This window comes from Rhineura floridana, chromosome 3, assembly GCF_030035675.1.
Source record: "Rhineura floridana isolate rRhiFlo1 chromosome 3, rRhiFlo1.hap2, whole genome shotgun sequence".
In the NCBI taxonomy this organism is placed as follows: domain Eukaryota; kingdom Metazoa; phylum Chordata; class Lepidosauria; order Squamata; family Rhineuridae; genus Rhineura; species Rhineura floridana.
In genome coordinates, this window is record NC_084482.1 from 65,471,812 (window position 1) to 65,485,708 (window position 13,897).

A 13,897-nucleotide genomic window follows, 5' to 3' on the forward strand; every position below is an offset into this window, starting at 1 on the left:
GGACAGCACGATGAAAATGTCGACCCAGTGTGCGGCAGCTGTGAAAAAGGCAAATTCCATGCTAGCGATAATTAGGAAAGGTATTGAAAATAAAACAGCCAATATCATAATGCCATTGTATAAATCTATGGTGTGGCCGCATTTGGAATACTGTGTACAGTTCTGGTCGCCTCATCTCAAAAAGGATATTATAGAGTTGGAAAAGGTTCAGAAGAGGGCAACCAGAATGATCAAGGGGATGGAGCGACTCCCTTACGAGGAAAGGTTGCAGCATTTGGGGCTTTTTAGTTTAGAGAAAAGGCGGGTCAGAGGAGACATGATTGAAGTGTATAAAATTATGCATGGCATTGAGAAAGTGGATAGAGAAAAGTTCTTCTCCCTCTCTCATAATACTAGAACTCGTGGACATTCAAAGAAGCTGAATGTTGGAAGATTCAGGACAGACAAAAGGAAGTACTTCTTTACTCAGCGCATAGTTAAACTATGGAATTTGCTCCCACAAGATGCAGTAATGGCCACCAGCTTGGATGGCTTTAAAAGAAGATTAGACAAATTCATGGAGGACTGGGCTATCAATGGCTACTGGCCATGATGTCTGTGCTGTGCCACCCTAGTCAGAGTCAGTATGCTTCTGAAAACCAGTTGCCGGAAGCCTCAGGAGGGGAGAGTGTTCTTGCACTCGGGTCCTGCTTGCGGGCTTCCCCCGGGCACCTGGTTGGCCACTGTGAGAACAGGATGCTGGACTAGATGGGCCACTGGCCTGATCCAGCATGCTCTTCTTATGTTCTTATGTCTCCCCTGCTGATCATAGAGGACAAGATGGTTGATATTGGGGAAGGGGCTCTTTTAGGTACTTGGATCCCAAGCCATTTAGGGCCTTGGGTGTTAATACAAATACCTTGAATTGGGCTGGGTAGCTCACCGGTAGCCAGTGCAGTGGTCTTAGGACACATGATCCCATTGGGCCACACCGCCACCCCACCTAGCACCCACATTCTGCACTAGCTGCAGCAGTTCCCAGGATTCATTATGGAAACCATGACTGTTCAAAGTCGTATAACAGTATTATAAATATATAGCATAGAGTGGGTGAAGGAAAAGAAAATGGTGGTGAAGTTGCAACAGATTGGGGAAACAATGACTACAAACAGTTATGAATAATGCATGAAAGACTGACAGGTAGGATTTGTTCAGTGACTCTTCCCATGATTCCCCTCAACAAATTGCAACTTTCATATTAAAAACTGAACCTCTCCAAAATTTGTCACAACACTATCTATTTCAGCAGTGGCTTTTCCTTTTGGTAAGAATGTCAGATGAAAAAAGACTGAGCTACTGTCACCACATACATTGATTCATATGACCCTTTCCCCATGCCTTGGAGTAGTTTCTCCTCTAAGCTACTGACCCAGGAAGCATGCAGCAGTGCAGCACTCTTGACATGGGCATGAGTGTAGGTCTGACTCTTCAGCCAGGCCTAAAGACTCTCCTGTTTCTCTCCAGGAGTGTCACAATCTGTTTCTGTGCTGCAGCTCGGCCATCTATGGTCTATTTCAGGGATGGGCAGGTTTTAGGCTTGTGGATTCTAGTTTGTTTTTCACTACTACCCTGAGGTCCAGGTACAAAATAACGGCTCAGAAAAAGAATTGTGGGACAAGGTGCCTCTGAGCACATACATGCTCAGCCCAGGAGTTTGTTTTTAACACCAGAACACATACATCTCTTAACACCAGAACACATAAATACTTGCACATAAATCCTTTCACACACAAATGCAGTCCTGTGTTCCACAATCACCAATAAGCTTTCTTAATTTCAGCAGCCTAATTTAGGAGGGGGGAGTTGTTTTGTTGTCACTATAACCAGTCAGAGTCAGAAACCCTCACCAATCTTCGGCAAATCAGCGAAAGATCTGCCAGTAGATCCCAATCTACCTTTTGTCCTTCCCTAGTCTAGTTGAAAGGCAGCCAAGAGATTGTCCTCTTTAATATCTCAATGAAATGATATAGATCATTCCCTAACCCTAGCACTGATGGAAAATTGGTAGTATAATAAATAGAGCATAGTGCAGTCCATAACTGTCAATTCTCAGCTGCTTCACACAACTTTGGATGCACTCACTTTTATTGCATTTGCAAAATGAGGTCAGGGTGCTTGCACTGTGCCCTGCATAATGATAAGGAATGCCTGGTTCGCAGACAGTATTCCCCAAATGTCTTTTTTTTAAAAATGAGCAAAGAAAAATGCTGCTTGAGGCATCATGAGACAAAACAAAGATAAACGACTACGCCATTAAGCCTGGGAGCTGGCTAAAAAGAAGGGAGCTGCAGCAGGACTGCAAGATTCAATAGTATCATCAGAATAGGGACCACAGCTCAATAGTAATGGCAGGGACTGCAGCTCAGTGGTGCATCACACACGTTGCATGCAGAAGGCCCAAGGGTTAATTCTTGGCATTTCCAGTAAAAAAAAAAGGTTATGGCAGCAGGTGATGTGAAAAGATCTCTCTACCTTTGACCCTGGACACTTGAAGTCATCTGGGCAAGATGAGCAAACAGCATGACCTGGTTTAAGGAGCTTTCTATAGGGGGTATCTAATGTGGTCTGTGAATGAACTGATCAGACTTCTACTCACCCAATGGGATTTCTCCTTCTCTCCCCTACAGTCCTCCTTGCATCCTCAAAATCTGCTCCAGAGGACGGGGGTGGTGGTTACATAGCAGATTGGGGGGGTATGTGGGGGTCTCCAAGGGGGAGGAGAGGAAAGGCAAGTCCTGTAGCACAAGAAGAAGTCCACTTCTTTGGATTCCACCCTATGTTCCATGAGCTGATGTCCTGAACATCCTTACTAGGGAGTGAGTCCCACTGAATGGAGCATCCCTTCCTTCTGAGTAAACATGCATAGAACTGTGCTACATGAAAGCCAAGGGACTAAGATCACTCATGAGGGAGAGTCTGCTGGAGAGTAAAAAGAAAGAAAATCCAGATTGCTCAGGAGGATGGAGTAGACAAAAGGAAAGGAAGACCATTCAGATCCAAGGTTGGAACTAGCGATGGGCGGATCTGTCCATTTTGGTTCTCTCTGTTCCTCATTTTTTCAATCTTAAATTCAGTTCTTCACATTTCTGCAGCAGTTTGAGATTTATTTATTTATTTTAAAAACTCATGAAATTACATCAGCATTTGAGTGCAAATTTCTCTTAATCAACACATTTTGTATGCAATTTTGACACATATATATATATGCAAACACTTTCCCCTAATATAAGGCATTTTTGTATGTTATTTTCACTATCACATGCATCTCCCCAAATATATGCATTTTTGTACACATTGTTTGTTTGGAGAAGTGTGACTTTCGAAGGAGAGCTGTGTTTCAGTTTGCATATTGGTTCAAGAAGTGCAAATTAGGTAATTTCTTATTAAAATGAAAACAAAATTGTATTTCTCCCCTATCTCTAGTTGGAACAATCGTTTCCTGAAAAACAATGCAGCTGCTAGTGTACAACTGTCAGACCCATCCATCTAAACAACTTTTTTAATCATCTCCAGTTGAGCATATATGTGAGCAAGCTTTTTGGCAGAGTGGCAAATGCAGCTGGGGTGAGTCGCCTGGCAAGTGAGACAAAAGGGGACAGAAACAGTCACAGGGAACTCCAGTGATCTCATCTAAAGAGGCAGTCAAGGCAAGTGGGCAATGTCAGCAGGCATGTAGCTAACTCCTTGGCTGCTGTTGAAGATAGAGAGGGAGCGTGGTAAAAACATGTTGCCTGTCTTGGAAATGCCTGTGTAAATGTTAGATCCAAAGCATCCCAATGTTAGGTTCTGTAGCTATTGGTAGTGATTTTAATGTGCTAATGTTTTTATGTTTATTGTCTAATGTAATTTATATTTTTGGCTGTACGTCGCCCAGAGTGGCTGGACAACCTCCCAGATGGGCAACTAATAAATCCAATAAATAATAATAATAAATAATCCCAATGTTAGGTAAATTTCAGCGGAATAGATTATTTGTGGAGTCCCTGCAGTGTCATACCAGGCTGTGAGATGCTTCTATAGCCAGCCATTCAATTTTCCAGCTAGGATATTTACAAATATTCAAATTTTGGAGAACTTTTCAATTTTGTTTTGTTCAAAAATTGAATAGCAATTTCCAAAGCACAACTCTGAGGTAGCATTTTGAATGAAATCCCATCTCCCATGCACTTGATATTAGAATGCTTTAGATACATTGGCCTCTCTTATTTTAATTTTAGCAGGTTTCAAAAGGTGAAGAAATCTTATATGCCAATAACTGTCAAAGATTACTGATCTTTGTATGTTATCCCTCAAATGCCGACAGGCACGAAATACAAGATAGATGTTATCTGACACATGCGGTCCCTGTATCCTCTGGCAAGGGGGTATGGAAACCCTGTTTTTCCATCATCTGCCTCAAAAAGGTAAGTTGACAATGTACGCTTATTTCCTCATTAGTTACAGCACCAGGTAGTGTGCCTCAGTCCACCCCTTACCATATTTATGGTTAAGGATGTCTCCAGAGGGGCCAACCTTTGTAAATTTTACTTACAACACACACATATATACAAAATGTAATAGGTAAATGCAATAATAAAATATCACATAAAAATAACAAACTTATCAATAGCTACCCACAAACATGAATCAGCTGGTGCATATCATAATGCTTTCCTAATAAATACTAAACTGCTGAAGACTGTGACTTATCATGAACATTGTAATGAAAATAGCCAGATGCGCTTCAGGTAAAAGTCTTCTTCAGTGGCATTTCTTAGTATTCAAAGTGACTACATCAAAACAGATCCAGAAAGAGCAGTTGTTGCATATTGAAAAAAATGTCACATATTGAAAAAAATGTAAAATGCTCTTGTACCCAGACAAGTAGAGTCTATACGTAGTCTGTTTTAGTTTTGGTAATCAGGTAACAAATATCAGATAATACAAACAAAATATGCAAAACTCTTCTACAGAGACCAATGGAGTCTGGAAACAAAATGCTCTAACTGGAAAAGTCAAATAACAAGCAAACATTCCTTGGAAGGGAAATGATCTGCAAACCAGCTTGCCACCTCATCTGCTGTTTATGAGAGCCATGGCTTCAAGGGCTTCATCTGGGCTACATGCACACTAGTTGCTTAAAAAGCAGTGAGACTGTTTTGTCTGGGTGCAGTTTGAAACAAATCTGTGTCCAGCTGTATGCATCTTTATTGTTTGATTGGAATACACCCAGCCCCACGGCTGATGTCAGACCTTTAAGGACCACCCACTGCAAAGCATTTCCACTGTACACACCTTGGATTTGCAATGCATTGATTGACCAAACAATTTTGAAGTCAGTGGGAAGCTTGAAGGGAAAACATATCTGATTTCAAAAATTCCAGATTTTGAGTAAAAAGAGGTAGAGTCTGAGTGATGTCATATGTCCCTGGATTCACAACACAGAGGTGGAGATGTACTGGGTAAGCAGTATAACTGCAAATGTGTCCCATAGCCAGTGTCTGGGTTGCAAGATGGCAACCCTAAATAAAGACAGCAAAGAGCAAGACGTGACACAAAGAGAAGATGTTTGTATTGAGAGAGCGCAGACCTCTCCAAGTGAGGCTTCCATGCTGTCATCAAATGTTGCTCATTATCGGGTCACTAGCTGTGGTTTTGCTATACTACAAGTTGTGTACTGTTCTTCCAAGAAGTCTCAAAACAAGCCATGATCTGTCCCCAGCCAAATGCTGATGGTACAGGAGTGAGGATGCAAGCCCACTGATGCACTCCATGTAAAGGGCTCTGCTGCAGCTGGCTTTGGCATAAAGCCTTTCTGTCACCAAGGCTGGTTCAGAGTTAGCTTGATTGGCAATGAAGGAGGGGAGGAGGCAAGAAGTACTTTTTACTCTCATGTATATTGTTCTTCTTTCTAAAGATCTCAAACAGCTGATTCAGAACTTATGCAGCAAACCAAGAACGTAAGAGCCTTGCTCAAAAAATAAACATATTTTGACCCACCACATCGTCATTTATTTGTATGCTACCTTTCCATAGTTAAACCATGCTGAAGGCGGCTTACAACATCAAAAAAATCACAATTCTCTCTAACAGTTACAAAAATATAACAAAATGTAGAGTCATAAGGAATAAAGTAGTGAACAAAATCAATAAGTATACAATAAAATTAAGCAATCTCCACATATGTCATAATAAGGTCTAACAATAAAAATACAAAACCATAATCCCAATGACAGCAAAAAATAGTGCATCTCTAAAATTAAAGCTTGACCCTCAACAAGAATGGCAAGGAGCACATGGTCCTACTCAAACACATGAGAGATGCTCACAGAAATATCCAAGTCCAGAGCTAGAAGGAATTTGGGTGTTATCTGTGGCAGGATCCTCCCATGACTTTATCATCTCAGGAACAGTTATAAGAGAAGAAACAATAGCTACAGTGCACAGTGCCTAACAGTGCACATTTTGGGTTGTAGCCATCATTAGTCGAGAGGCATTCCACTTGTGCTTACCCTACATCTCTTCTCCCTTTGTACTCCCAAAATTTGCCCCAGTGGGTCTCCCACTGCCTAGAGTAAATTTTGAGTATGCATGGGGGGTTGCAGAGGAGAAGAGAGGAAGGGGAAGTTCTGTTGAGCAAGCAGACATTGTGCAAGTGGAATGGCAGTATTGGATACAACCCTTTAACTTTGAGTCTGCTGTGAAGGAAGTACGCTCACTCCATTTTTAAAAATACACATCTTTTCCCCTGGATCAGGCTCAGGGAAACACATTCATGTTCAGTGCACACACTTTCTTCTTGTTTCTTTACCTGGCTAGATTAAGCCATAGTTTCCCAGTTCCAATGCAACAGGAAACTGGGATTAGTGTAAACTGTGGTTTTTAAACTAACAAGGATGGAACCCCCAAAGCCAGCATGCAAGGAGAGGAGGAGAGGCATGAGTACATGGGCCAAACACTCAGGGAGGTATTCAACTAAACTCTTGTGCTAGCAGAATGACTTCAACTAGTGCAAAGGGATTCGTCTCCCTCTCCTCCACTGTGCAAGGAAAAATCCTTATGCTGGTGGAATGTTCAGTTTATCACTATCTTGAATTCAACTTTCATTCTTGGCCTAATAAGCTATTAAATCAAGTTTCTGATCCAGCCAAAGCAAGACAAGTTGTTTTTTATAGTTTGCGGATATGCATGTGGGAAAAGCAGGGCTATTGAAAAATTAAAGTTTTTGCTTGATAATTATTTGCCTTGAAATAATTTATTCAAATCTCATCAGTTTGCATTTTACCAAAATCTCATTACAGGTGTATTTTTTAGATACAGAAATAAATGTATGATATCTAAAAATTTAATAAAGAAAAGCTATCTCTCATTGTTAATAGGCAAGGCACTCTTTCATATTTTTATTTTCCTTAAAAATAGTGTCCTTAACTTGCCACTCCATTGATTAAAAGTTTGCCTTTACCAGTTAAAATTGGCACCAGCTAAGCTTTAATTGGTTGGCAACTGAGCCCTAGATTGTCTCCTTCAGTTGTTCCATATAAGTAACAGGATGGGAAAATCATAATCAAAACAAGCATTACACTTCCTTAGCATTCTTTAAAAAGAGATTAGCTTCATTCATCACCAGGGATAGATTAAGTTCCCATGATCAACAGATTCTGATATCTGCGTATACAGAACTGCGTTATAACAAAAGCTTTTGTCGCTAGCATCAGTAACAGTGTTGCCAATATACCAACCTAGTACCCTTCAGATGTTGTTAAGGTCCAGCTCCTATCAGCTTCAGCCAGCATGGTCAGTAGTCAAGGATGAAGGGAGCTGTAGTCAACATCTGGAGGGCATCATGTTGGCTACCCCTATACTAGATAAATTCAATGTGTATGCTAGTAGTTCATCATCAAGTCAATATTTAACTGAAGATCAGGTTGAATGGTATGGTATTCTTACAATGAACTATGCTCCTTTGGAATTTTCACTGAAGGGATCATAAATGTGAGGTGCAAGAGTAAGCGAGCTCGATCTAGACTTAAAAGGGATTGCAAACCGCAACAGTTCTAAAAACCAAGGATTGACACAATTTATTCGCTGCCCATAAAACATTATATGTCAAAAATGGTTATAATGTTACAATCTATTTCTTATGCAAGAACTATGATAAACCCCACGTGCAGCACTATTATGTTGAAGTAGTTAATTTTGCTTCTTTTTTTTCTTTTTTTTTTAAACCATCTGCAGTTTGAATCCATCTAAGTGACATGTCTATGGGGCATATTATTCAGTGATGCAATGCCCTGTCAGTGCCAGGCTGTCCAGGCAGTGTCTCTTCCAAGGACATGGCATTCCTCACAATGCATCAAGCAAAAAAAAAAAGAAGTATGCAATAAAAATGGCAATTGAAAGGAGATTTTTAAAAAACTGAATTAGCCAATCTCCCAATGGATCAGTGTTTGATGGGTAGAACTCTGTCTTGTGTCTTCCAATACTGTTGATATTGTTCTATTAGGATACTTAGCTCATGTTATCCATGCTGAAGGCGGCTTACAACATCAAAAAAATCACAATTCTCTCTAACAGTTACAAAAATTTCCACTTCTTCAAGACAGCTGGCCATAAGTATATTTTTCAACAGAGAAGACTTGGTGTTTGGGGGGGTGGCTTCAATCAGCACACACAGGGAGCATGTGCATTGGGGAAAATGAGTCAGGATGTATCTTGGCAAGAATGAGACTGAAGAGGGAAGGGATCCCTGACTCTTAAGATGTTTTCAAAATGTGCAGCTATGTTTTTGCTTTGGGGGGACTTTATTGCTTTATTTTCTGTTGTAGTTTTTCAGATCCACTGTTTGTTGTCTATCAATCTATCTACTGTATTCATTATTTTGTAAACCGCTTAGAGACTGACTTGGTATTAAGCAGCATATACGGTTAATACGTGAAATAAAATAAAACTGCTTTTTCATATAATGACATTTTTATGGCATTTACATTTTGCCTTTCCTCCAAGGAACTCAAGGTAGTGTACCACTAAGGATATAAATGCCATCGACAAATCTCATTAGGCAGAGTGAGGCAGCAGCAAAGCAGCAAGGTGCTGAAAGGCAGAGTCATGTGTGCCATGCAGCCTGTATTGTGTTCCTTAACCTATCCTGATGCCCTTAGGCACTCTGTCCTGGTTGCCAGTGTTGAAGTACTATTCATCTGCTAATCTGGTTGGCTTCTGTATGTGAAAGGGGGGGATGGGACATCTTGCCCTTCATCTCAGGCAGCAAAAGGTCTTGGGCTGGTCCTAGTTTCTATACTCAAAGTATTAAACTCTTCTAAACCAGCCAATCACCCACTGGAGAAAAACAATTCCACAAAAGAAAGATACCTTTCTAAGCCTGAAAAGCTCCAAAGGTGATGGATAGACAATGTGATAATGAGACTGGGAAACACCTGTTCGACAGAGAAAAATCCTACCCACCTGTTTTCCATCTGAGTGAGAAACACTGACATGCAATTAGAAGCATAACTCTAAATCAAAAGCACTTTTCACGTATAAACATCCACATGCAATAAACATAATTGTAGGTTGGAATTATCCAGGATCCATTAATTGTTTCTGCTGTAACTCATGTCTCCAGCACATTGCTCAACACGAGAGCTTAGGGGGTCGATGAGGGATGTATTTCCTGCTTATTCTTTCCATATCTGTTAAACAACTGGACAGCCCCACTGCTCCCATTGCAAGCTATTCCTTAGAATCGATACCATAAGAGCTTTGATGCATTTTTCTTTAGCTCCTGGCTTACTCGTCTTCTCACTGCAGATGGATGGTACAATCTTTTCTGAAATACAGGCTGCACACACTCAGGCATGATCTGTGTAAACGTTATATCTGAGGGTAAAGGGTCAGAGAGAAACAGAGACAAATAGATCTATTAATTCAGCTTACTTGGACTTGTCGGGTCGCCAAGTCTTCGGAGTCTCCCACTGGAGGTCCTTGAGATTCCTATGGCAAAAAGAAAATGGGTGTTTGTGGCTAGGCAGATGATAAATGATTCAGGAGGTGGCCAACACACGGTACAGAGGATGTTGATTTGGCAAAAGGTAAGAACAAGGTGAACTTTAGATACTTTACATGAGAGCATAAGAAAAGCCCCCTGGATCAGGCCAAAGGCCTATCTGGTCCAACTTCCTGTTCTTCCAACCACCATGTTATGAATCTGCCCAATGTACCCCAAGACATCAACCATCTGGTCTGCACTTTCTTCAGAAGCAGCCTGGATGTCAGCAGGGCTCAAAATGTAAATGCCAAAGCAGAGACTTTCAGGATTCTTACTGATTTATTTATTTATTTAAAATATTTCTATCCTGCCCTTCTACCCTACAATAGCACACTCAGGGCGGCTACAATAAAATCACACACATATATAATAAAACACACAATAAAACACACAATAAAACATTAAAAATTACAGTAAATTAAAATGTATAAAATACTATTAAAATACAAAAAATGCATTATGCATACATATACAAACATAGAACATGTATATACGTGCATGCACATATAAGAAGGTGAGAATAAAAGAACTTAAAAGATAAAAATAAAAGATAAAAAACTTAAAACAGTGTCAGGCTGACCCATCAGTCCCAACCAAAGGCTCTCTAGAACAAAATAGTTTTTACAAGTTTCCGGAAGACCCATCAGGGAGGGAGCAAAGCGGGCTTCTTGGGGCAGGGAATTCCAAAGTCTGGGAGCCACAATTGAAAAGGCTCTCTCCCGCGTGCCTGACAATCTAACTTCTTTCATTCCAGAAAGAGGAAGACAAGAGGTAGATGATCTTAAACCCAGGCTAGGAACATATGGACGTAAGTGGTCCCTTAAGTACACTGGTCCATATAGGGCTTTAAAGGTCAAAACCAGCACTTTGAATTGGACTCGGAAACAAATTGGGAGCCAGTGGAGCTGATATGTTCCCTGCGTCATGCTCCAGTTAACATTCTGGCTGCTGCATTTTGGACCAACTGTAGTTTCTGAATCATTTTCAAAGGCAGCCCCACATAGAGTGCGTTACAATAATCGAGCCTCAATATCACCAATGCATGTGTCACCGTGGCCAAGTCAGCTGCTTCCAGGAACGGATGCAGCTGGTAGACCATTTTGAGATGACCAAAAGCACCTGGCTACCGCAGCCACCTGATATTCAAGCAGCAGGGCAGATCCAGAAGAACTCCCAAACTGCGGACCTGCTCCTTTAAAGGGAGTGCAACCCCATCCAGAACAGGTTGCAACCCTATCCCTGGGGTAGTTTTTCCCTTGGCCAGCAGTACTTCCATCTTGTCTGGATTAAGTTTCAGTTTGTTCACCCACATCCAGCCCTTCACAGCCTCCAGGCACCGGTTTAGGATGAGCAGTCCCATCTTGGACTGCAGAAAGAAAGACTAGGGGTGCTTTCAAATCATCACAACTTTTGTGTAGATCTCTCACATTTAGGTAGATGCTTGTATATACCTTTTGCATAGTAAGAAGCAACCTGGGATCATCACCTTTGGTTGTACTCCTATTTCTAAGAAACAGTAACTTTATGAAGCCATAGCCAAACCCCAGTCACTCAGATTTGAAAGGGAAATTACCATCCTACCCACAGGCCTCTGGGAGGATTGCCTTTTTTTTCCTGGCAGGGTTCCTGGGGCTTTAACAATTGCATAATATGAGAAGTTCAGGAACTACAGTTTTCCCTATCATTGCATATGATTGTTAGGAAAAGCTTTCCCAGCTAAATATTTATTTATCATTCATATCTTTTCAATAAAACAAACAAATAACAGCCATTAAAAACACAGGGGTCCTGCCTTTAAAAAAATGGATTGCATAATGTTGCAAGCCTCTTGCAACTGGCATCATTCATACCCACAAGCAGAGGCAGCTATAGCGTTTGTGAGGCCCTAAGCCAAAGCCATACATGTGGTCCCTTGAAGTGAGGAGAAAAGTGCCAATTTTAAAAAGTGAAATAGAATATCATAGTAGGATCACAACTATTTATTGAATTCATAGGTACAATCACTCAGCAGCAAGTCCCACTGCTTTCAAAAGTATGCCCTCTCTGGTATGTGTGGCATATGACTGCTGCCTGAATGTAACACATTCAAATGAGCAATGGCTATTGGATTTGAAAGTGGCATTTGCTAATCCTATGCAGGACTATTTTCCCTACAAGATCTTTCCATAATATAAGGATATTTTTTCTTACACGCTTTTGCTCAGAAATCAAATTTTTTAAAGTGGGGCTTGCATAAGAGTCTACCTTTATGTTCTTGCCAGATTGGATTTATAGATTAGTTTTATCTGTAACTAGAGCTTTCACTTGGTTAAACATATGTTAATAGTATGAGCTGATGGATCAAATATGCATATGGAAAAAATAAACAGTTCTGAAACAAAAGGGTCCACATATATATTCAGAAGTTTGCCAGGAATGAGTAATATTTTGCTGTGCTGAGAGCACAAACCCCACCGCTCCTTCTGTGCCTGGAGAGGCATGAAGACTATCTGATGCCGTACTGACTTCAGAAGCAAAGAAGAGTGGCTTCCCCGTGCCTTGTGTAACATCAGAAGACCCCCTTTCCCCTCTAGGTGCTCTAGGTATTGCTGCACCCACCTGTCAATATCCCAATGTCCCAGGTTGAAAGGAAGAACACAGGAAGACTTGCAATGCTCTCCCTGAGCTGACCTTCTCAACCTTTTGCGATCATCCCTCCACTTCTTGTTTGCAGCCCCAATGTCCTTTGCACCCAAGAGCATCTCTTCCCTCCCACGCCAAATATCCTTCTCTCCCTTTCTATGCAAGAGCATATCTCCCCACCAACCCACATATCTTTCCCATTCTCTTTCTCCCCAAGAGCACTTCCCGTCCCTCCATCTGCCTGCTTGCTCCCTTGCCTGTCTGCCTGCTGGACAGGCCCCTGTTGGCTCAAGATGCCTTCCAGTAGTCAAGAGGGAGGCAGCTATTTGGTGCTTCCAAAGCACTCAACCCTCCCTTGGACCTAACATTCTCTGCCCTCCTGCTCACCTTATCTATTTCCTTCCCCACCCCAATGCTTGCAAAAAATATGCAATATTCTTCTGAATTCCAGATTTTGAAACACTTTCAGTTGTATAGAATTAGCAAACAATTTTGCATAATTTGGAAGAACTTGCTTCCCTGGTGCAGAGAGCATGCAGCCTTGATCACATTGGATGAAAAGCTTTCAGTTCTGTGGGGAAAGCACCATAACCAACCAAATGGAAATGTATGGCAAGAAGATTAAGGCAAACTTAGAATGTTCTTCCATACGGCAACTCCTTTCCTACCTCTACTCTCAGTTGAAATGGAACAGCCCAAAAATTGAAATATAGGACCATCCAAGAACATTCCACTGGATGACTATATCCCCTCTGTGCAAAATTATAGTCTTAGGGGTGGTTAGCTGATTTGTGGCTGAACAATGTTCCTTGAGACTGTATGGCATATGGTTTGGAAAGCCTTGCCCCATTTTCCACAACTCAACAATGCTGATAACAGACTCTCCTTTCCTGGATGCTTTTCTACAGTTCCAAACATTTAGTATTCTAATAGAGCTTCCTAGTGTGGCCTTCAGTAATTCCTTCCATCTTGAGCCTTTCTATTTTTCTTTGGTCGGTTCAAACACTGAAAAGGAATGCGAGTCTAGGTCACATACAACGTTACTGCCTTTTGGAGTAGGAGGGATCTTGTGCTCTCAACAACTAGAGCAAATACTGATGTCTTTGTTCAGAGGCAGCTATTAAAGGATACAGTTAAAGGGGATGGTTGCAGCCCTAGGGAGAGACAGACAGACAGACAGACAGTGAGACAGAGACCATTATAGGTTGGGGA

The 13,897-nt window shown here is 41.3% G+C and overlaps 1 protein-coding gene across 2 annotated transcripts in view; it reads right to left on the reverse strand.

The window, feature by feature from the left end:
- Window positions 1-13,897, reverse strand: part of SEPTIN9 (septin 9) — a 323,191-nt gene that overhangs the window by 259,429 nt on the left and 49,865 nt on the right. For both annotated transcript variants that reach the window (XM_061616349.1, XM_061616348.1), the window contains exon 2: window positions 9,952-10,008. In XM_061616349.1, the coding sequence (XP_061472333.1) occupies window positions 9,952-10,008 (57 nt within the window). The remainder of the gene's footprint in view (window positions 1-9,951; window positions 10,009-13,897) is intronic.